The 25870-nt window shown below is 24.8% G+C and overlaps 2 protein-coding genes across 8 annotated transcripts in view; one reads left to right on the top strand and one right to left on the bottom strand.

Moving 5' to 3' along the window:
- Positions 1–18404, bottom strand: part of LOC114132759 (H(+)/Cl(-) exchange transporter 7-like) — a 42170-nt gene extending 23766 nt beyond the window's left edge. The window contains exons 1-15 of the mRNA XM_027998319.2: positions 18270–18404; positions 18076–18180; positions 10168–10260; positions 9784–10083; positions 8941–9084; positions 8108–8291; positions 6407–6541; positions 6163–6337; positions 5939–6077; positions 5237–5330; positions 4162–4331; positions 3139–3318; positions 614–826; positions 357–533; positions 45–128 (exon numbers count right to left, since the gene is read on the bottom strand). Coding sequence (XP_027854120.2) covers positions 45–128; positions 357–533; positions 614–826; positions 3139–3318; positions 4162–4331; positions 5237–5330; positions 5939–6077; positions 6163–6337; positions 6407–6541; positions 8108–8291; positions 8941–9084; positions 9784–10083; positions 10168–10260; positions 18076–18180; positions 18270–18272 — 2196 coding nt within the window. The 5' untranslated portion in view covers positions 18273–18404. The remainder of the gene's footprint in view (positions 1–44; positions 129–356; positions 534–613; positions 827–3138; positions 3319–4161; positions 4332–5236; positions 5331–5938; positions 6078–6162; positions 6338–6406; positions 6542–8107; positions 8292–8940; positions 9085–9783; positions 10084–10167; positions 10261–18075; positions 18181–18269) is intronic.
- Positions 18405–22543: 4139 nt separating this feature from the next.
- Positions 22544–25870, top strand: part of LOC114132770 (uncharacterized) — a 98288-nt gene continuing 94961 nt past the window's right edge. For 2 of the 7 annotated variants that reach the window (XM_050199218.1, XM_050199219.1), the window contains exon 1: positions 22547–23009. The gene's annotated coding sequence lies outside the window, so the exon portion shown is untranslated. Of the gene's footprint in view, positions 23014–25870 lie in introns of all 7 variants that reach the window. The other 5 variants (XM_050199217.1, XM_027998336.2, XM_027998339.2 and 2 more) reach the window with 5 other exon arrangements.

Raw genomic sequence — 25870 nt, forward strand, 5'->3', positions numbered from 1 at the left:
TATTATAATTATGGTAAAAATTGTATGAACTAGTAGGTACTCACTAATCTCACAATATATGGTGCTGAATTCATGTATGGTCGCAGATCGATAACAATACTTCTTTCGTCTTCTTTGACTTTTAATTTCTGAAATATATAAATATATATAAATTAAGACTAATCGAAAAAAACATTAAAATACACTCCAAATTATATAGACAAGTGTATCTGAGATTTTAACAATATTGCTCATTAAATTTATCAGATTCACTAGATATACCTTCTATATGGATGGCGTGAACTATGAAGTAAAAACTATTTACAATATTATAAACATTCATGCTTGAAAGCATAACTAAAATTTTATAAACTAACCTGGAAGAGTAGAGTATCATCACAAATAAACGTTGACTTTCTAATAAGTTCCAGTTTCGTATAATAATTTTCATCGTGCAAAGGACTAAGGTATAAATTGTGCTCTAGGATGACATTTAACTGGGACCGAAGAATAAATCCTTTAAGTAAGCCATAACATTTATGTTCTATAGTTGTCTGTGAACAGTGTTTTAGAAGACATTAAGACATTATTAACAAGTTGTTGAACTTGGTAAAGCTCTTATTCATATATTTACTCGACAGTAGCAAACTTTTGATGCTACCACGGGAAACCCGTTGTGTTTAGTTGTGTTCAATATATCCACTAATTTTCCAACCATTAGTATATGAGGTATTGCGCAGACTGTATCACTCATAAAGTCTTCTGTCGTTATATCACTAGTTAAAGGTGGTGGTTCACTTATTAATATAGGAACACCAGACAGTTTAATCTGCATTTCATAAATACCCTTTAACACATAAACCAAAATTTGTTACATTTATGATCAATTTTTTTTTTCATTTTTTTACATTCATATAAACAATTTCAAGATAAAATTTGTGTAGTCTCAATAGTAATATTGATCCATTTATATTTAATTTATTTTTCTAGAATATTAAAGAAAGTAGAATTGTTTTTAATCTTGACCAACTAGATACGATTTTTTTATCAGGAACTCCATTTAAAGTAAAAAATCTAATCATTTTTCTATCCCAAAAGCAACGGTAGACAGAAAAAACACAAATCATTGAAAATATTCATCACTCCTCTTGTAATCTAAAATATACTTTCACTACTTGATATTACAGTTATATTTAAATCGTGTAAAAATTAATAATCATGGTTAGGTCTTAGGTAATCAAAATAATTTTTAATTTATACTGAAAATAGCCAACAAAAACCTTACGCAATTTCGTAAAAATTTAAAATTCAAACGCACCTAAAATTTTTTCCTAAAATGATGCTTTGAGTTTTCTCTACAGCTATTTCAAGGAAAATAAATGAAAAACTTAGTGTTTAATTTTTTAATCTTTTCGTAAAAATTTTAACTATTAATGCTGATAAAAAAAAAGCGGGTAAGTGGGTACCGCTCTGCTGTACATTGGGTGCTGTGTGGATCACTATTATATATTATAGGAGTGTTAAATTTGAATCCAATGATAGGTATCATTGTACATAAAAAACAATTCTGAACGAAGATGATTTGTTAGCCTAGGATATAATTTTCAGTGGTTGGTAAAAAAGGTGGTTTATGTTTTAATGGGTTGAATACATCAACATTTAAGTTCTTTTATAATATTATTGTAAGCCAAATTTATGGAAAATATTATATTAAATTTTCAACTATTAGCTACTTATACAAAATTTTTTATGAATTATACCTACAAAATAATTTGCAAATATTCATGATATTGACGAATTTTTGTCAATATTTGAATTTCAAATGTTAATAAAAAAAAATTGTGCATATATATTCTTATAATTTTTTTATCACCATAAGAATAACTTATGAAGAACTTTGTATTAATTTTTCAAGTATTTTGAATCAGTTAAAAAAATTTAATCGATATTTATAAAAAAAAATTAAACAAAAACGAATATTTCAAATGTTGAAATGCCTATCAATAGCATTAAAAGTAAAATATTTTGAAAAAAAAATTATGGAAAGAAATGCCAATCTAAATAACTGGTGAAATGTTCAAGTATCTATGAATTATACTTTTTAAATTACCTATAACAAATATTTAATTTGGTAGGAAGATAAATCGTTATCGTTACGCAATTTCGTAAAAATTTAAAATTCAAACGTACATAATATTTTTCCTTTCATGATGTTTCGAGTTTTCTTTAAAGCTATTGAAGGAAAATGTATGAAAACTTTAGTATTGAATTATTTAACTTAAGATATAAACTCAAAAAATTTTATGATTTTTCAACTTCAAAATTACTTCCAAATTTTTGTGATTTTGACATATTTTGTAAAAATTTTAACTATAAACACTTATAAGAAAAATTGTGAAGAACAACTTATAAAGAACTTTGTATTAAATTTTCCAGTTTTTTTGGACAAATTTTTTTATCGACACTTCAAAAAAAAAAAATTTCAGAAAAATTAAAAATTTCAGTTTTAAAATAGCTCAAAAAAATTCAAAATATTTTGAAGATTTAACCATGTATTAATAACGCTAATATAAACATGTGGTAAAAATTTCAAGTATTTACAATGATTAGTTTTTGAGTTACAACCATATAAAAAAATCGCTTTGGTCAAAAACTGGTTTTGCGTAAAAATTCCCGTTTTTCCGTCACTTAAACTAGTTTAAATAAGTATTATTTTTTCAAATTTTATGTTTCTCATTTACTTAGAAAATAACTGAAAGTTTTATAAACTAAGTATCAACTACATAACATTTCTTCCGAAACTATCCTCCCACAATATTGAAGATTGAACCAAAGACCTACAAAAAAACAAAAACTATTTTAAAACTTATAACTAAAATACACTTATTGATTCACTATGAAATGTTTACATTTATCAGTTCACTTGGAATCTAAAAAATAAGATTGTTATTTAATGTTATAAATGCCTAGATTAATCCATTAATTATTTAGTGTTTCAAATAACTAAGAGTGTTGAAGCTGTAGTCTATTAAAAAATAAATTGTTATCAATTAATATTTCTCTACTAAATAAAATTTGTGATGAATAAATAAATTTGTACAATTTCAATTATATCTAAGCAACATAATACGATAATAGTAATCTTATAGTCTTACTTACATCTGTAAAAAAATCACCAGTCCATTTAGCGGTGAATAAAGTAATCATCAGTGGCAATAAGAACTGAACATTTCCTGTAGCCTCTATAAAAACGACAGTCAGACTTATAGTAGCTCTGACGATTCCACCTAATTGTGCTGCAGCACCAAGTAATGCGTACTTTCCTGGATCATTTCCAATCTAAAATTTAAAAAAATAATAAGACTCACGAAATCAACATCAAAATTAAATGATATGTTTTTATTTAAAATAATGTTTTTTTATAAATAATGTAGATAATAATTAGAAATATTAAATATTAACAATATAATATATATGTATATCAATATACTTAATTAAATTGTTAGATATATATATGTTCATAAAAACACTTTTGAAATATTCTGTGTTTAAAATTTGAATATGTGAATTTCCGTGAATATTGCATTACTTGCGTTGTGCAGTTTCAGCAATAATTTTTTTCTGGAGATAACGCTTACCGGCGGAAAAAACTACTTATCGTTTATAATATATTAATATGCATATAATTTAACAAGTTAGTATAAACAATCTAACTAAAAAAAATATTTTGATTTGTTTGATTATTTTATGTATGTTTTGAACTAGGTATATGCCTATATGATCCGAATTTTTTATTAGGAAGCAATTTTTTAAAACATTCAGAAATAAATGCACTTCAATCTTAAACTCACACCTTAGGTTTATTCAAATAACAACATATCATAATTTTATTATAAATTAAGAAGGAATAATAATATATAGTTACATAATTATTACCTTAGAATGTCCTATTCTCAAAAGTTATTAAAATATTAAAAAAATATACTTCATATGAGTTTATAGTTAATTATTATTTATTTCATATTATTTAGTTTTGTAATATATTATATTCTTATGTAGTTATGTAACAACAGTTTATTTTTACTATGCTGGGAAAATTTAAAAATTAGTATATTAAAATTTAACTTATAATTCATTTATCATCTGATTAATTAATTTTATTATTGCTAAAAAACCACTTACAATACCAGGAGAGTAATAATGAATAACTTTGCTTGCAATACGTCCCCAAGCAGCTCCGATCAATAACGAAGGTAAAAACAATCCAGCTGACATGTTAAGACCAACAGTTAACTCGGTTAATATGAAATAAGTTACACAATAAACTAATAATGAGAATATTGAATATGCTTCTGTAAATAAACAAATAAAAAATGAAAGTGGATTTACATTGTCTTAAATTCTGTTAAATGTAAATTAGGTACCTACATATATTTTTTAACACAGTAATTTAGATGGTTTTGAATAAATATAAAATAAAAATAAAAATATATAAGTACTATTTTATTTGTATAATCTTATATCGATAAAAGAATATTTGTTTTTAATGAGGTTTTTGCCAATAACTCCCAATATTAGCACTTTTTAAAAATTTTTAATATTGGTTCTATATTCTTTTTCTCATGTAATAATTATCTATGAACCAAATTTCAAAACAGTAGACTTAGCTGTGTATCGTTTACACACACATACAGTATATACATTGCTTTTTATTATAGATATTGAAAAATAAACAAATTATAACAATAATACGAATTAATAACATTAAGAGCTTTTTTTTTAAAAAAAAAAAAAAATAGAATCTGGTATAAAAAATAATTCTTTAATGTTATTATTACTGTTCAATAGGTATTCGATATTAATAATTTTAATATATTATAATGCGTACATTGTCCATACTTAAATACATGTAGTTTTTTGCTTGTAATAATGTTAAAATATAATAGGCGTATTAAATTTAAAATGCATTTATATTTTTATATATTTATATTACATACGTATTATTCTCATTCTAGATTCTGTTTAATATCTAGTATTTAACAAACATTTTTTTTATAGAAGTACAATAAGTAAATATCACGTACATTATTTATATTATTTTTTTTATAATATAATCATTTAAAGATTTTACATTTTAATTCTAACCTTGCTTAAGTTATTGATTTTATAAATTATTTACTTGTATTTGATTTATAGGATTCAAAATAAAAAATATGCAAAATGTAGTATACACAATTATACAAAAACACATAATTACCAATTGGATAATGGAATAGTGACCTAATATTTTCTTCTTGGGTATGGAGCCAAAATGAGCTTATTTCATTATAACTCCCTGCTGGACAAAACATCTGCAACAAACCTATCATAAAGGTAAAAGCCGTTTTCATAATAACTATAATCTAAAACTATAAAAGTATTCGTATTTCAATATTTTATTTAAATTATCATCGCTATATTGTACACCATTTAAATGCATCATATTTTATGTACAAGTTGTTTTCATAATAAACATTATGACAGATTAACTGAAAAAACATACAAATTATCAACATAAAATAATTAATTTTTAGATTTTAAATTAAATATCAATATTTTAGTTAAGTGAATAAATATAATGTATTCATTATACACTGTATGTATATGTATAAACTATAAATCATTTAAACTCTAACTTTTTTTTTTCAAACACTGTGAAGATTATAATTTTAAGTTTTTAGTATAATATCTAGTTGTTTGTAATACAAAAATTGTTAACTACTTGTAAGTATTCATCTAAATAAAGACATTTTATACCCATAAGAGAAAAGTATGCTTTTCTTTTTTAGTTAATACCATAATACTATAGTATTAAGTAAAAATAAAAATAATTTAAGACAATGAGAGAAAATTAATTAAAAATATAAAGACACGTTGAACTCTTCTTATCTTATTGGATTATTTTTAACGTGTTTCTTACTTGTACTACATTAAACGAGCTTATCTCTAGTTTTTTTTGACAGTTGTTTAATAAAATCATGGTTGTTAAATTTACTATAGCAACAAATACAGCAACAAATACAGATTCCAGAAGTTTTTTTCTATTTGATATAATGTGTCTAAACAAATAAAACATAATGCTTATTAAAATATATTATACAATAAATTATTTATTGAATAAAAAATTTATCTATAAAAACGAACTTCATTCTGAAAATGGATAATCGATAATTAATATTGACAAATAAAGCTCCAAGTACACCGCCGAATATCCCAAATATAATGAAAATGGGAAATTCAGAATAAGAAAAATAAATTGTATTTTCATTAAACTTTCCAAAAAAGTAAATACTTTTGCTATGAACAGATTCTGATGGATCTATAGAAAAGTATAAGTATATTAAATCTTTTATTATGAGACATATTTGTACAATTTAAGAAAACTCACTTGTATTATTAGTATACAGTATGTTTTTACCAGCATTATATGTTGGAAAAGCTATTGCTGCACAAAAAAATACTTTCCACATAAGACTTGAGCTCCAAAAACTTGTCCCTTCTTCAAGACTCATTAATGTCCCTCCTAAAAAAAAAAAAATAGTACCCACACAAGTTTTTATTTTATATAATTTAAACATAATATATGAAGTCTTGTAAAAGTTATAGTTTTTCTTTTAACCATTATTTATTTTTATTTTTTGCTGTTATTTTTTTTCATTATAGGTATTTGCTTTGGAATATATTTTAATTTATTGATTTATATTTTTAAATAATTTTATTTATGCACTCATAAAAAAATTTATCAAAAGAAATAATTATATTCATTCATAGTAAATGATTTTTCATATTTAAAATATTGTTTAAATATTAATATTACCTATATTTATGGATTTTTATTTTTGTTATTCTAACTATATCTAGTTGATCATCATTATCATTCACCTAAAAATTCTTTGAACGACAAGTATACATTTTAAACATAAAAGTTTAAGTCACAAAAAGTAAAGTTTATTATCCTTAAAAATATTATATGTTGACCTTGTATTTAAAAATTATATACAAATAAGGGCATCATAGGTTTAGGTGAATTATCTTTTTACACACATAATAAAAATAATGTGTTAGGGCGAGTATGATACAATATAAAAGATCAAACTACTTATAAGGATTAAGATAAAAATATTATATAAAATCAACAGGGAATTTTTTATCAATCTAAAAAGACTTAAAACTTAAAATGTCCATGAAAAATGATTTAAACAACAAAACACAAATAATTTTTTTATTATTATATTATTTTATTGTTTTTAACCATTCAAATTATTTCATTTTTTTATCATGCATAAACTACAAATCATTTTTTACCATAGACACCATATCTATAGAATTCACGGAAGACAGTCCCAAGTCTGTCAGGAAGAAAATGGATTGATAAAATATTATCCAAACGCATCCCAAGATACTAAAAAAGGTTACCCAAAAATATTACTATGTTTTAAAATCACACGCCCAAACGTATTATGTTAAATTATCCAAAGACATTATAATTTTTCAAAATTTGCCCAAACGCAAACCACCTCAATATAATTATAAGTATAACGTATAATATATGTATATTGTAAAGGTTAGGTTATAATTGTTATAATAGTTTATTTTCTGTTTTTAATGACTACAAATATTTTTAATTTCTTATTCTAAAACCGATTTTTTTCACTTGAAAATCAAAGTATGTATTTTTATTTATATGCATTTTGAACTTAAATAATTGATTAATCGTCGGACTTTTAAAGAAATACCCTCGAATACACAGTAAACACTGCACTAAACTTTTAAAGCATGGTATCGACTTTTGTCAAACATTTTAAGCTTAACTATCATTTACATTTGTAACATTCAATCAATAAATTAATGATGGTATCTAATGACAAAATTGTGATAATACATAAAAATATTAAATACAATCATATAATTATAATTTATAAAGGTTCGTATTAGTTATCAAAAGTGCATTACCAATATTGTCCAGAATCTATCAAAGTTATATTGTATTATAATTTATAAATATATTATACTTACCATAAGAAAATTTTATTTTTTTATAATATTAAAATCTAATAATTTTTGAAAACTAAAATTATATATTATTTACCTACAGGTGATCCAAAAGCAGCCGATAATCCTGCGGCAGCACCTGCTGCCATCATGTCTCTCCTTTCTTGATCATTTTGTAAGGGCCCAATGATTTTCCGACCAGGACCACTTCTAAAACCTTTCCACCAAGCTTCTACGACTGAACCACCAACCATTGCTCCAATGTGGATTAATGGACCTTCCTGAAATATTGATACATTTTCAATAACAATTACCCAATAAATGATCCCAATAATTTGTTCAATATATAAATATTAATTTAATTTCTAATTAATTAAAGTTGTATAAATATATTTTATTGCATTAGGTATATTGTTCTATATTGTTTTTTAATATTTGTAAATACGTATATTAAATTAATTATTTATTTATTTATTTTTTTAATTATTACACCAAGTTTCTAATACATCAAATTTAATTTTTCAATAGTAATCAATAATCATCATTTCTTGAATAAGATTATATAATGCTGAACATTTTGTCTGTACATTTTGATCACAAATATCACAAGTATTGTATATAAAATAAGGGGATTGGTAGTAGTGTTAAAATATTTTTTTACTCCAGTTTAAAAATTCCATATTATCATTCATTGTAAATAAAGATAAATAATATAGCATAATTTATTATTATTAGAGATATTATTATAGCAAAATATATAATAATAATATTATATTGTTTTAATTTTTTTATTCATATTTAATAATCAAAATTATTTAAAAGATTACTCCTTACCCCAGCTTAAGGAAGTTGATAATATTATTTATTTTTTTTTTTATTATATTATCTGTGTATTACATACATAAGTATAAAAATAAAAAATAAATATACCTTTCCTCCACCAAGACCTGCTGCGCAGACACATATCACGCTTATTACTTTTACCAATAAACATCGAACGGCTGTCATTCTTGGTATACGAACTCCGTTTAAATAAGATATTACAAATGGAATACCACTCCCAGCAGCAGAAGGCTAAATATATAATATTAAAGTATTAACTATTATAATATGGAATAAAATAAACAATTATTGGTAAAAAAAAAAAATACTTTTCATTTCATTTCAGTATATCAAAGAACGTTATTATTTTATAAGCCATTATTATGACAAAATAAAAATGTAAAAATTTCAATCAACAACTTTGTTTTATTTAAAATATGTGTTAATTTGCATAGAGAAGTTCGAAAAATAATTCAATTATATCGAATGTTTATAAAAAATATACATATTTACTTTTGAATAGGTAATACCATTGAGTATAGATAGTACTATCTATATACTATCTATACTCAATGGTAATACACATATATACAATTAATCATAATAATATACTATAATAATTATAATTTATTTATTTTTAGTTTTTTTGTAACAGTTAAAATAATTTACGTAAAGTATGCTGAATTTATAAAACTTACAATGTTTAAAAATAAAAAGTCAAAACATTTTTTATAAATAGTTTATTATATCAATTTGTTTTATAGCAAAATAGTTTGAAACATAGTTTCTACACTATGTTGAGTAACTATTTAATGGGTATCATAGTATTTTACCAAGTTGATATAGTTTAAATTACTGTAATACTTGTTTTTGAATATTTGTATTAGCTGCTGCTTAAGACATCATCATGTTATACAAACTATTACATATAAATAAAACTTTATAATTAACCTCCATAAATAGTACTACACAACATCCAATAATTGTAGGAATGACGGTGAAAAGTATCCAAATAATCAAACACTCCATCGTCGAGTGCTTAACATCAATGCAATTTCGAATCGATTGAAACTTCCAATTACACAAATATTCAATTATGGTATCAATAAAAATTCCAACTGCTGCTGTACATATAGCAATCGAAAAATAAATAAGCCATCTAATCACATTAGTCGCTACTACTGTTTTATAGCCGTTTAATTTTTCTTCTCTAACAGTAAGTTCACTTTCGTAATGATCATAATCCAAACTCTAAAAACATAAGAATTTATTGTTTTATTAAAAGTATTAAAAATCACCACTGTACATTTATTATTTACAAAGTTAAAATCTCACTTCATAATCCGATGATACGTAATTTATTGAGTGAGATCTAGGTTTCGAGTTCACTGCAGCTAAAGCGTTACTAGTTGTTGATAGATTAGATCCCTGTATAAATAATAATAAATATGGTAAAGTAATTAGAATACGATTAGTAATTTTTAAAAAGATACTCGTAATTAAGTGGATACTACTTAGCTGTTTATTAGGCGTCAAAACTACAAAATAGTTTGCGATTTTGACGAATTTCATCAAAATTCTAACTTATAAAATAAATAGGTATATATATAAAAAAAAATTGTGCCTATATTTTTAATTTTTTTATACAGATATAAGAATAATATTTGTGAGATCTAGAACTATATTTTCAAAAATTTTGACCCATCGAATAGTTTTAAATTGATATTTATAAAATAAAATTTTTAAAAATTAGAAATCTCTTGTATCTATAAATAACTCATAAAGAGTTAACAAATTATGAAAATATTTTCAAATAATGACAATTATAATATGAAAATTTGGTGAAAATTTCAAGTATCTACTATTTATTGTTATTTTGTTTTTACTTCACAATATACCTAATATCAAAAATTGTTTGAGAAGAAATAACTATTTTACGGGTAAATATTGAATGCGTAAACTTCTGAACTTAAATACTCATAGAAAATTAATTTACTTTTCAGTAAAATCTTTTTTTTTTCACGATGAAGTTAAAAAACTAATAAAATGCCTTATATTCAATTTTTAAATTTAAGGTATAAAAACAAAATTTTTTATGAATTTCTAACTACAAAATAATTTACTAGTTTTTGCGATTTTTATCAATTTTGTTAAGATTCTAACTTAAAAAGCATATGAAAAAAAATATTGTGTTTGTATAGTTTTTGACATTTTTCAATTAAGAAATTAACGACTTATGAAAAACTTTTATTACATTTTTAAGTATTTTTACCTAACCTGACCTAAGTATTTTTAAATAATTTTTAATTGACATTTATTAAAGCAAAAAAAATAATAAATTAAAATTAAAAATGTCTTACATCTCTAAGGGGTTTTATCATTAAACACTTATTTTTTCAAAAAAAAATGTATACTTTTTAAAATTTTTAGATAAATGTATTTCTACAAATGTATTAAATTTGTATTTTTTTCACTCTTATTATATTTAATAGTAAAATAACTATCACTACTAACCAAATACTTTTGGTTTTCAAATTTCAATCTTTATTAATAATTTCATAAATTAATAAAGCTATTTTTTTTCATGAATTTTTACGTTAAAATTTTGAACTTAAATTTATTCGTTGGCAAGTTATAACTGCTCAAAGTTGGGTGGTTTTAGAAGGTTTGTAAGTGTTATACATACATACTAATCAGCACCATCAAAAGAAGGATTTTTATTGGTGGTAATTAATTGTTTTCAGCTGCATTTTATATCCATAACAGAGTACGAGCTTTGTGCAAGACTTACAATTTAAATGGTTTAAATTATAATAGCTACAAAGCGCAATAATTATCAATCGTAGATTCAACGGTATAAAATTTATTACTATTATAGCTACTGGTCTTTGGTCTTTGAAAATAAAAAGAACTAGTTTCGACGGTGATGATTAGTATGTATGTATAGCACATAAAAATCTTCTAAAAACACCCAACTTTGAGCAATTATAACTCAGGAATAGAATAACAAAAGTTGAAAATGTTAACGTGGGAAATGTATAAAAAAAAACTTTATTGATTTATGCAATTATTAATATTTAAATTCTGAACGGAGTACGGAATGTATTGATTTTACAATGATATGTGTTTTTTTTTACACCATAACTTGTCAAAATAATGATTCAATTTAAAACTTCAAGGGTGGTTAGTTTCCGATGGCAAATTGAATATCCTTAGTGCATTAAGGAAGTCAAAAGTAAAAAATTTCCAATAGTCATCTAAAAAAAAAAATCGGGAAAAACAAAAAAAAAGTAACGGAAAAACGGGAATTTTTACGCTAAACCAGTTTTCGACCAAATCGATTTTTTTATATGGCTGTAACTCAAAAACTAATCACTTTAAATACTTAAAATTTGCACCACATGTTTATATTATGGCTATTAATACATGGCTAAATTTTCAAAATATTTTGATTTTTTTGAGCTATTTATAAAGTATATACTAAATCATGTTGGCACACTTATGAATATTGGATATACATCAATAAAAATTCAAAAGAAATAATATTATTTTTAATTTATTGTACAATATTATAAATTATAATTGATATGGTTTTAGGGTTTACTTCAAATAATTAAATAAAAATTAACTTAATATACCATTTACTAGTTATTTTATAATTTATATTATAGTATTTATACTCAGTGCTATAGGTAGTAGGATATTCGTGCATGCATTGCCTAATGACCTATAAACCTCAAATTGATATATTATGTTAAGTATCGGGTTATATCATTTACATTTAAAAATAAATATAATTATGAGATGATGAGAGTCTATAGTTAGACTTTTTAAAGAAAATGAATAAAAAATGGTGGTTAAGAGTGTTACGCTATATAGTAGGTATCGAGTATTCGAGTGAATATTGCCACATCGGAGTAGGTAACTATAAATTATAATGGATGTATTAAATTTGAATGCAATGATAGGTATCATTTTTCACGAAAAATGATTCTGAAAGGAGATGATTGGTCAGCCTAGGATATTTTTTCACTGGGTGGTGAAAAATATGGTTTATATTTTAACGACCTGAATAGCCTAAAATTGAATCATGTACACAAAATGCCGATTCAAACATCTAGTGTATGTTTCAAGTTTCAACGACTAGTAATTTTTAACTACTATAGTATAAAAAAAATCTAAAATTATTTGATAGTAAACCGTTATTTTAAGTGTGCATTTTTGATTTCGTAAAAGTTTAAGCTTTAGATTTAGTTGTTTTCATTGGTCAATGCTCAACTTCTTTTATAATTATTGTAAGTAAAAATTATGAAAAATCTTCAATTAAATTTTTAATTCTTAGCTAATTATACAAATTTTTTTATAAATTTTAAGCTACGAGTACCTACATATTTTAATAATGATATTAAAAAATACGTTGATTAATTTTAAGAGATTATCTTTTTATCATATGAACATATTTCCATAATTTTACAGTATTTATAGTAAATAATATATTATGTATATACTATACTAATTAAATACTACTATTAGTATAATTAACTACCAAATATACTTCTCTAGTTTAATATAAAAATGCGACTTAAATTTAAGTTGAACAAACCACATTAGGTACATCGAGCAGTCGTGATAGGCACTACACTAGAAACTTATTTTTCTGTAGAGCGCTAGATCTCCAAATTTCTTATTGGGTGTAAACCATTTCAACTCAAATAATAGAACATGTATTGGTAGGTACATGCAATATAAATAATAATTGATTAAAATATGAAAAACAATGTTATTTTTTATGTACACAAAAAACATATTTTAATATAACAAAGGTAATAATTTTTATAACAAAACAAAAGACATTTTTGTAACAAAACAAATAGAGGTATAAAATAACCAAAAAACGCTTAAAAACTATTGTGACAGGTCCAGATGGAAAAAAAAAATTCAAGATGTCTGCAGACTTATAACGTTGTGCACTTGGACGGGGTATAACGGCGGTAGCGGGCGATGACGGAAACTCAGGTGCAATGGCTGGGATGGATAGCGGCCGGCCGCTCGTGCTCAGCCGACGGGATACCGGGGCAAAAATTCGGGGTGAACCACCGCACTGGTCCGTGTGTCCGATATGTAGTTTTTGCCCAGGTGCCCTGGCGGTCGAGTTCGAACTACCGGCAGCCGCCGATGCCGCAAGACCGGATGCACCAGATAGGAAACGCCGGTGCACGGTGTCGCAGACATCCGTCTTTAGGTTTTCTTCTGCTTATTTCTATCTATCTGAACGTCTGTCAAAAAAAACTCTGTTATCCTCTGCTAATCAATATCACGTAAATCTAGCTTTACACATCCACAGCAAACTGTCCTGAAGGCTCTACGTACATCACTCCGAACGACAGACAGAAACCGATGTCTTTTTTGTTGTCATCGCACTGTCTCATCGTCTAAGCCAAAGATAAAGGCTACCACTCTATCGTCACAATTGTACGGATGCTCCTCTACCGCCTCTGGGGTTATGGGTCGGAACCAATAATTTACATTTAACACAATTTAAGACAATGTAAATCCACTTTCATTTTTTATTTGTTTATTTACAGAAGCATATTCAATATTCTCATTATTAGTTTATTGTGTAACTTATTTCATATTAACCGAGTTAACTGTTGGTCTTAACATGTCAGCTGGATTGTTTTTACCTTCGTTATTGATCGGAGCTGCTTGGGGACGTATGCAAGCAAAGTTATTCATTATTAATAACTTAAGCAAGGTTAGAATTAAAATGTAAAATCTTTAAATGATTATATTATAAAAAAAATAATATAAATAATGTACGTGTTATTTACTTATTGTACTTCTATAAAAAAAATGTTTGTTAAATACTAGATATTAAACAGAATCTAGAATGAGAATAATACGTATGTAATATAAATATATAAAAATATAAATGCATTTTAAATTTAATACGCCTATTATATTTTAACATTATTACAAGCAAAAAACTACATGTATTTAAGTATGGACAATGTACGCATTATAATATATTAAAATTATTAATATCGAATACCTATTGAACAGTAATAATAACATTAAAGAATTATTTTTTATACCAGATTCTATTTTTTTTTTTTTTAAAAAAAAAGCTCTTAATGTTATTAATTCGTATTATTGTTATAATTTGTTTATTTTTCAATATCTATAATAAAAAGCAATGTATATACTGTATGTGTGTGTAAACGATACACAGCTAAGTCTACTGTTTTGAAATTTGGTTCATAGATAATTATTACATGAGAAAAAGAATATAGAACCAATATTAAAAATTTTTAAAAAGTGCTAATATTGGGAGTTATTGGCAAAAACCTCATTAAAAACAAATATTCTTTTATCGATATAAGATTATACAAATAAAATAGTACTTATATATTTTTATTTTTATTTTATATTTATTCAAAACCATCTAAATTACTGTGTTAAAAAATATATGTAGGTACCTAATTTACATTTAACAGAATTTAAGACAATGTAAATCCACTTTCATTTTTTATTTGTTTATTTACAGAAGCATATTCAATATTCTCATTATTAGTTTATTGTGTAACTTATTTCATATTAACCGAGTTAACTGTTGGTCTTAACATGTCAGCTGGATTGTTTTTACCTTCGTTATTGATCGGAGCTGCTTGGGGACGTATTGCAAGCAAAGTTATTCATTATTACTCTCCTGGTATTGTAAGTGGTTTTTTAGCAATAATAAAATTAATTAATCAGATGATAAATGAATTATAAGTTAAATTTTAATATACTAATTTTTAAATTTTCCCAGCATAGTAAAAATAAACTGTTGTTACATAACTACATAAGAATATAATATATTACAAAACTAAATAATATGAAATAAATAATAATTAACTATAAACTCATATGAAGTATATTTTTTTAATATTTTAATAACTTTTGAGAATAGGACATTCTAAGGTAATAATTATGTAACTATATATTATTATTCCTTCTTAATTTATAATAAAATTATGATATGTTGTTATTTGAATAAACCTAAGGTGTGAGTTTAAGATTGAAGTGCATTTATTTCTGAATGTTTTAAAAAATTGCTTCCTAATAAAAAATTCGGATCATATAGGCATATACCTAGTTCAAAACATACATAAAATAATCAAACAAATCAAAATATTTTTTTTAGTTAGATTGTTTATACTAACTTGTTAAATTATATGCATATTAATATATTATAAACGATAAGTAGTTTTTCCCGTCGGTAAGCTATAATTTCTAATTTTTAAGCTATAAGTTCCTATAATAAGTTAGTCCTATAGTGATCCTAGAATTATAAAAATACATAGGCATTAGGCACAATTTTTTTTATTAGTATTTGAAGTTTAAATATTGACAAAAAAACGTCAAAATCATGAATATTTGCAAATTATTTTGTAGTTAAAAATGTATAAAAGAATTTTGTATTAAGTAATAGTAGTTAAGGGTTGAAAATGTAATACAAGATTTTCCATAAGTTTGTCTTACAATAATTATAAAAAATGTTAAGCGTTAGCAAAATAAAAAAAATTGTCTTTTGTTTAAATTTTTATGAAATCCAAAATTCATTCTAATAACCATTTACTATCAAATAATTTTAGATTTTTGTTTAGTTAAAAATTACTAGTTGTAGAAACTTGAAACATATATACCAGTTGTTTAAATAGACATTTTTTGTACATGGTTTAATTTTGAGGTGTTCAGGTCATTTAAACATAAACCACCCTTTTCAGGTCCATCAGCCCGAATTCAAATTTTTTACCCCGAACATTTTTTGATAATTACTACCTTATTTGTATTATTTTATAATACAAAAATTAAAATTTATTGTAACACAAGTCTTACCCCCGAAAAAATTTTTTTTTTCGCTGGGCTGACGTCAGCCCAGCACCACAAATTCAAAATTTTCAACTCAGCCAGCCCAGAACCCCGAAAACAATAACACTTTTTTCGGGGGTAAGACTTGTGTTACAAATTCCAATTTTTGCGTTACAAATTGTTTCAAGTTAGGTACTAACTATCTAAAAAGGTTTGAGTTAAAAATGTTTAATTCGGGGTGCCAGGCTGACGGACCTACCTTTTTAACTATCCACTGGAAAACATAACCTAGGCTGACAAATCATTACTGTTCAGAATCGTTTTTCGTATACAATAATACCTATCATTGTATTCAAATTTAAAATATAAATAATAGTGACCTAGTGTATCGCAAAGCGTTACTCACTTGACCACCCTTTTTTTAAGGTTGACCTATTAAATTTATATAAATACTTTTATTGATAACTTATCGTATTCATTACCCTGTTTAAAATTTAAAAAGTATTAGGTTAGGTTAGTATTTTAAGTTATTATATTAAAGCGCCCTATATCATATATTTTCATTAAATCTTTTTATTATTATTATTAAAAATACATAACACTTACAATCTGCACATTAAACAAGATAATAATAAAAAAAATAGATAATTAAGAATAAAATTTAACTTGGTGGCGTTAAAAAACGTGTTTTTAACACGCCACCAAGTTAAATTTTATTCTTAATTATCTATTTTTTTTATTATTATCTTGTTTAATGTGCAGATTGTAAGTGTTATGTATTTTTAATTATAATAATAAAAAGATTTAATGTACCTTATTTAGATACACTAAATATTTCGTAATAAAACAAATTAAAAGTTTCACATCAATGCCAAATGTCGACCTCTGCTTCAATCGGGCATTCATCCAGTTGGCAAAAAAAAAATGTATAAATATACTATAGAGTTTTTTAATACTATTTGACATATTTCATGTCATTAAAACTTAAAACATTTTGGAAACAATTTAAATAAATGTATTATTAACTTGAAGTACAGTTATTATATTTGTTAGTTTATGGTTAATAAAATTGGTATTTTTTTTAACTATGTACCTACTAATTTAAAATTAAAAAAAAAAAACCTCAACAATTATAACATAGAACATCATAGAAAATCATTGAATATTTATGGATATTTCAAAAACAAAATACATAAAAATTATGAATGAAGATTGATAATATTTAAAAATATATGTACAATGTATCTACTATTTTTTTTTAAACAATTTAAAGAAAAATTAAAAATGTATCAGTAGATTACAAAAGAGATGATAATTAATGATAATTATGGCAATAATTTATAGGTTATTTTTAGATATGCAGTTTAAATAAATAATGTTGATAAATACCTCACGATTATGATTCATACATCCAACTCCGCTCATAAATTTCGGCTTATGCCAATGATAATTTAAAACATGCGTTGTACATTTATAGTTATCAATTGCATTATTCTAATGAAAAAAAATATATATATAAACACATAAATAATGTAAATTTCGTCAATAACACTATAAATATAAATAATGTATTATAAACTTGCCATTTTATTTTATTTTAAATATAATTAATATGAGTTTACATCAATATTAACATAAGTTATTGTTAAAACACTAACAATTGATTTTTTAATGATTTGTATAATTATCGGTAGCGATGTAACACACTGAATGCAGTCGTTCTATTGGCACCAAAATTTATCACACAACGTCTACCAATGACATTTTTTTGTGACTTATAAAAGGTTTCGTCACAATGGTTATGATTGTATTTTCTATATAGTTTTATTAGAGTTTTAATACAATTCTAAATCATAGAAACCGTTTAAAAATACACTCAAATTATTGTTAAATTAATTATTTTTAGTATTCAATATTTATATATATATATATATATAAAATATATTAAAATATAAATAAATATATGTTTATATTAAATATTTTGATGTTTTTTTTAAATATAAAATATATAAAAAGGGTAGACAAGTGGATACCGATACCGCTTTGCTAAACAGTAGGTTAGGTTATGATGTGTTAATATTGAATTCAATGATACCTATAATAGGAATCATTAAATAAAATAAATATGAATAAAGATTATGAGCACAGACGATCTATGAACTTATATCACTAAGTAAATTTCATGATATATTTTATGACATTTATATTCAAGTAATTTATTTTACTATTGTAGTATTGTGGTAATTCGTTTTAAATTTTGTCGAAATTCTAACTTTAGACACTTGTAAAAAAAAATCGTGACTATAAATATTTGATATTTTTTAATTGGTAATTGAACGAAGTATTGACGTCCTACGAATATTAAATTTTAATAACAATCGAATAGTCAATTTGTCAAAAACTGCATAAAAATTTCAAAATTCGAGTTTTTTCGTCACTTTTTTGTGGTTTTCCCCTACCCTTTTCAATTTCTGGAAATTTATTACTTACTTTTAACTTCTATAATACACAAATAATAATTAATTTTCCACTGGAAACCACTTCTGAAGTTTTAAATTGAAACATTATTTCGACAAATTATGTAAAACCAAAAAAAAAAAAACACATTATTATAGAATCTTTATACCTATTCATATTCATCATTCCGTTCAGAATCTAAAAGGTTTACTAAAAATTCACATTACTTAATTATTTATTTTTTATGATCGTTTGAAATTTTTACAATATTGAATATTCACCTGTATAATAACTTTTTAAAGTCAAACGATTTTTGTCTAGAGACAGTCTATGACCTTATATTACAATATAAGTGTATATTTCGTAGTATATTTTATGATATTGCTTATAATACTTGTATCAATAGATTGATATCATTTTACCGAAAACATTGTATTTATTTTAAGTATTTAATTATTATAGTATTTATAAATAATAATAATATATACTCAACACTCGTATACATATAATCTCAACCGTCTCAATATGACAGCTAGTGCCTCACTTCCCAAATCAAATACTCAACCCATTAATTTGCAAATTGCTATACACCCTACATCGATTACTGATATATTTTGTTCTATTCTGCCCACAAAATAATTAACTGCTAGCCTTTCTTCGTCCATAAAGTCAAAATTTATTGTTGGTTCTCAAAAATACTCATCTTCCAAGCTGTCATCAGTACCGGTGCGAAAGCATGTTGATATTTTTGTCTCAAGGCTTGATCCATGTGTTACAACTACCTTGTTAGAATCAGAATTCTTCAAGGGTTACTCTGACGTGACAATCAACAAAATGGTTACAAGACACCCATCATACTCTTCTTTCCATGTACGCTTACCCTCAGAAAAGCTTAATATTGTCTTCGACCCTAAATTCTGGCTTAATGGAGTAATTGTCAAACTTTTTGGAGTCGTCGTACTCCCGAGATGATTCAAAACACCACTCAAAAAACTAGTATCTTCGTGTTCGTCTATCAGTCTTCCTCTTATTAATATACACGTTAATAATAACAATAGTAATGATTATTGTTTATGTAGTGATTTAGTGATTTATTTATTTGTAACTATATTATCTTAGGATTTTATCAAAATGTTCACGGTCTAAAAACCAAACTATGTATTTTCAAATGTAATGTTGTTATTTTTGATTATGTGTTTATCTGTCTCACTGAAACATATTGGCTATGTGACAGTTTCCATGATAGTGAGCTGGGTCTTCCCAACTATACTATTTATAGATGTGTAACGTGCCACGTACAAGCAGTAGAATGATGTAGTATCGGATAGGTTGTTGTAAAAAATGAAAACTCTTGAAATATTTTCAAAGTGTTTTTTATTGAAAATTATTCTAAGTCCAATAAATTAAATAATTAAACTTGTGAAAAATATTCTAAGTTCAAATGACAAAACTATTGATCTGGGTGACGTGAAGGTGCTTGCTCTAACTCTGGTGGATCACGTCTGAAATGTGCCTAATCTGGGCCCCCTTATATATCGTCCAGGGACTCCCGCGGGTTAGGTTAGGTTAGGTTAAAATTTCAAGTATTTACAGTAAATAGTTTTTGAATTACAACTATAAAAAAAAAAAATCAATTTTTTCAAGAACTGGTTTTGCGTTAAAATCCTCTCGATTTTTTTGAATCTAACCTAACCTGAAAATTCTTAGCTTACTTCTGACCTCTTTAATGCTAAATGCGCCAAGGATCTTCACTTGCTATCAGAAACCACCACCTAAGTTTGAATTTGAAGCATGATTTCGACAAGTAATGCTGTAATCAGACACAAGAACAAAAAAAAAAAACACACATCATTGAAAAATCAATACTTTCATCACTTCGTTCAGAATCTAAAATAATATTAGACTTTGACTAGTACGAAATAGATTTACCGTTGTGTTGACTGTGTGGTACGTCGTATAATAGTTATCGCCAAATATTTATCACGCGGTAAATCCTCCAGCTGCACTAACAGGTATGCAGATATTATAGATTTTATACAATATAAATATATATATATATATTGGTAAAGTTGAGAACCGATCGTAATATCGCGAATTCAGCCCACTTCATACTCGCCCCTTGACCATTTACCAGCTCACTCCACAGTAGGTATATAGTAATCCAGAAGTTATAATCCTTTCGAGATTATTTCAAAGGGTGCGGTAGTATAAGTACGAGCGTATTCCGGAACATTATGATAAATTTATGTTTGCAGTATTACGTACTTACATACATACACAAACATACTATATTATATACAGGGTGACTATTTTAAAGTTCTATAAAACTGTCAATTTTGACTAGCAATTATGATTTTACATTGTTAAATAGTTTAATACATAGGTATTAAGTAAGTTAAAATTAACAAGCTTGATTATTTGAAAAAAAAAATCAAAATATTTCCATTAACAATTGAGTAATGATAATTTATTATTGAGAAAAATTAATAATTTGATCATATTTACGTGGATATTGAATTAATTTTCAAACTATAATTCCGAATTAATCATTGTTTGCATCTATTATTGACAATTATTGATTAAATAATGCATATTTATTATTAAATGATATGATAAATTCTATAATTGAAAAATAAAGTATTAATATATTTTGGTCCTTAATAGGTGTTGAATTATTATTATGAGGTGTGTGATGCTGATTTTATTAGATAGATAATTAAAAATTAGATTTTCACCGATTGTTATAACCGGACTCCTAACCTAACCTAATTATTAAAGGTGCATTGACGTTTTCTGGTGTTCTAATACGAGAAGTTTAAAACGCGGTAAATAAATGAAATATTATTGCAATAAAAATATTATAATATATGAAAATATGAATAAGTACAGAATTTCAAACAGAAATCCGACCGACGATAAAATGTATGACAATATTGCGCGTTGTTAAGATGATCGTCCTGTATAAATACATATGTATTATAGGTATATATAAAGGTATTTCTCACATGGTATAATATATATATACACACAATCGCATTTCGGTTTGTAGAGGCAATCGAACGGTATGCGGTGATTGGTGGAGGGGGTACGAGAAATAAATGCTGGTATTACGAGTTTTTTTTTCTCTCGTACTTTTTCTCATTTTTTCTCTCTTGCCGCTATGTACATAGGTTCTCTTGCATCCGCATCCACTGCCGATAATGCCGGAAATCTGTAAAGTTTCACGGTTCGCTAGAATCGCTGCGATCGTTTTCTAGTTTGCGCGATGATATCGCGTAAATGTCCACCGAAAAGCAGCGCTACACACACACACACACACACACACACCACACACACACACACACACACACACATACACATACCCGCTCGTTCAAGTTAACCCCGTCGGCCGCGGCGGCAGGGTCGATGTAGTCGTCGTCATCGCCGTCGTCGTCGCCACCGCCGCAGGCACACATTGGTGAATTCAGTGTCGTGTCGCGTGCACTGCAAACAGGATATAATTCGTTCACCACGTAAAAACGCGTGATCCACCTCCGTCGTTTCCGCCGTTGCGAGCGTATTTACACCACAATAATATACTATTTCCATATAAATATAATATTGAAATGTTATTGCTTTTCCGTTATTTCGTCCACCCCGCGCACGCAGAGTACAACAACAATAGTTATATTAAAATATATTAAAATTTAAAAGGTGTAAAATATATTTCAATATTGTTAAGAAAAAATTATTTATTTAAAATATCCTCAAATATTCGTTTATTTTTAAGCCATATCCCGCATTACTATCGGTCGTAATACTCGTACGCTACGGTTATCGTCGAGATCAGAATTTTATCGAGTCGTCTTAACACGGAGCCATTGTCTGTAGGTACAAAATTTTCCAATACCACATTTTATATTATTATACCTATAACTTCTTTGTATTTGAATGATGATTATAGACTATAGAGTTGTATGTCTTACACCTAAATAGTTACATAATATTATTTTTAGGAATATGCGTTTAATAACTTTTTTTTGAAACTTGGTGTACACTTAAGAGTTAAATATAGATTATTTTTGTTTTATTTATTTTATACAATTCAATTTTCAGTTTTTATTTCCTTAGTCAAAACCTAAATGTACTCAAATGTTATTTTATTTATATTGTTGAATTATTTTGAAATGCTTGATAGTCATTTTGTTAATGCTATTTAAATACTAATAACCCCGCTCAGAATCGCTTTACGGTTTCAGACTAATTTATCATAGTTTCTTAACAAATTACTTTAATAAGAAATCGGCACGGCTTTTTGACACCGAATTAAGCAAATTGATACAAATTTCCAAAACTTATTATTTGGATTCTGTCTTGGTTTTTACTTTTGACTGTAAACGTTATTCATTTAAAATATCAAAATATCTAAGAAAAAATAAGTTTATAAGCTGATGTTGATTGACATTGAGTAAAGTAAAATAAGCATAGTATAATAAATAAATTGTTAGTTTGTTAGTACCGTTACAAACTTATGACCAACTCATAATGATAAATTAATACGTATAATGTCTATTCAATATACAAATCGAATTACCATATTATATAAATTTAGTATATACAAATATGGTTGTCCCAATTATTATAAAATTAGTACTGTTTTCAGTTACTGATGAATGTTTCATACACGAATTGTGTACATTCATTATACGAGTACACCCTAAATACTGCATTATCTAACAAAATGTTCCATGTTATTTTTACTCTGAAAACTAGAAATAATTATGCATATTTAAATTAAGAATTTATAAATATTTTACAGTTTATATTGTATTGTAATTTGAAAATGTATATGAATCAAATTAAATATTCAGTTAGTAATTTAGCTAAAAAATGTTTATAAATATATAATAAGTCCATAAAAAACAAACTGTAATCAAAAAATATATTTTTTAATTTTTAGATAAATAATTATTATGCAACACCTCCAAAATTACTTAAATACACACATTTATAGGTATAATAATATATAGGTATAAGTATTCCTGTCTAATTAACAACTGCTACAAAGCACATACACTTATTATAAAAGATTAAATTTAAATAAATATTATACACACTCGATGTGTATATTATGATACATACATTAATCATATTTTATGATTAAATATTGTATAGGTACAACTAAAAATATGACAATAATATCATACTTTATAGAATGAATTTATCAGTAAAGTTTGTCAAGCATCGAGTTGATTATTATTATACATATGAATTTATTATATTTTGATATACCTACCTACTATCTAACCGAATAGTTTTTAAATAACATAGTAAATCATATTCGGTTCAGTAATAATAAAAAATTATAAATTCACGTACTAAGCTTAAAATTTCAGTATTTGTCAAGGTAATATACTTAGCTTAACATTTTAAAATTATTATTAAATTAACGATATTTTCTAATACTAATTTTTCATGTTCAAAAATTAATTGCAAGAAGAAAAAAATATTTAACCCTATAAAATATACTCGTAATTTGAAATTATTTACGAAATAAAAGTTAAAGAAAGTAATTTTTAAACAGGAAAATAAAATCAGTAGGAATATAAATATGACATTTTAACAAAATAGTTCCAATAAAATGAATATATTTTTCATGTTAATCATTTTTACTGTTATACAAATACATATTATTTTATTTCAAGATAATGTTCGATGTTTAATTTAAAATAATCCTAAAAAGTCAATTCATAAAAATTGAATTTAAAACTGCAGTTTACTTGTTGTTTTTATAAGGTTGTACGTTAAAATATTATAAATACATTGAGGTTATAAACAAATTTTCATAAATATTTTATAAAAATTTTGATTAATAAAAATATATCAAAAAATAATATTAACTGTTAATATAATTACTAATAATAATCTAATAATAACATTTAGTTTTTAATTATGTTTAATTTATAACTTAATAAGTATTAATAGTATCTTATAGCACAACATGTAAATAATTTGCATAGATGGACATTTTATATTTTTTTAATAATGTTAAGTGATGATAACATAATCCAAAATTTTACCTAACCTAACTTTATTTATTGATATATTAACAATTTGTAATTATAAACTAATTAAGATGATAATATTTATTATTGTCAATGTATCTTTTGTTTTCTGCTTATGTAAAATTTATCTATATTGTTTGAATCCATGCGTAATTATTTCTACTTTAAGAGTATTTGAATTTAAGTTAGGTATCTTTAAGCGTAAATCAAATCTTGCAGATTAGCCAAAGTTAAAATGTATCATTAATTTTTATTTTAAATGTTTATTTTCCTCACATGTATAATAAAGCTTTGCATCATTGTTGTTTAATTCTCAAAAAATTTATTTGTTGAAAGGATAAATATAATAAAAATAGAAATCTGACATATAATAGAAATGTATATAGTCTGTAAATGGCATATCTATAAATTAAAAAATGGTTTAAAATTATTCTAGGTTTGATATAATTAAAATTAATTGAAAACAATTATATAATAAGCATCTGTAAAAAATAGTTGTTATAATAATAATATAACCATTAACCATAGTTTGTTATTGAAGCTTATAGTTACAAATATTTGTATACCTGTGTTTATAATTTAAACTTTCTAAAACTATATAAATTATATAACAGATATCAATGATAGACCATAAATAGGATATTGTTAACAATTATTACCTTAGGTATTATACAATTATTTCA

Source organism: Aphis gossypii, chromosome 2, assembly GCF_020184175.1.
Source record: "Aphis gossypii isolate Hap1 chromosome 2, ASM2018417v2, whole genome shotgun sequence".
Taxonomy (NCBI): Eukaryota; Metazoa; Arthropoda; class Insecta; order Hemiptera; family Aphididae; genus Aphis; species Aphis gossypii.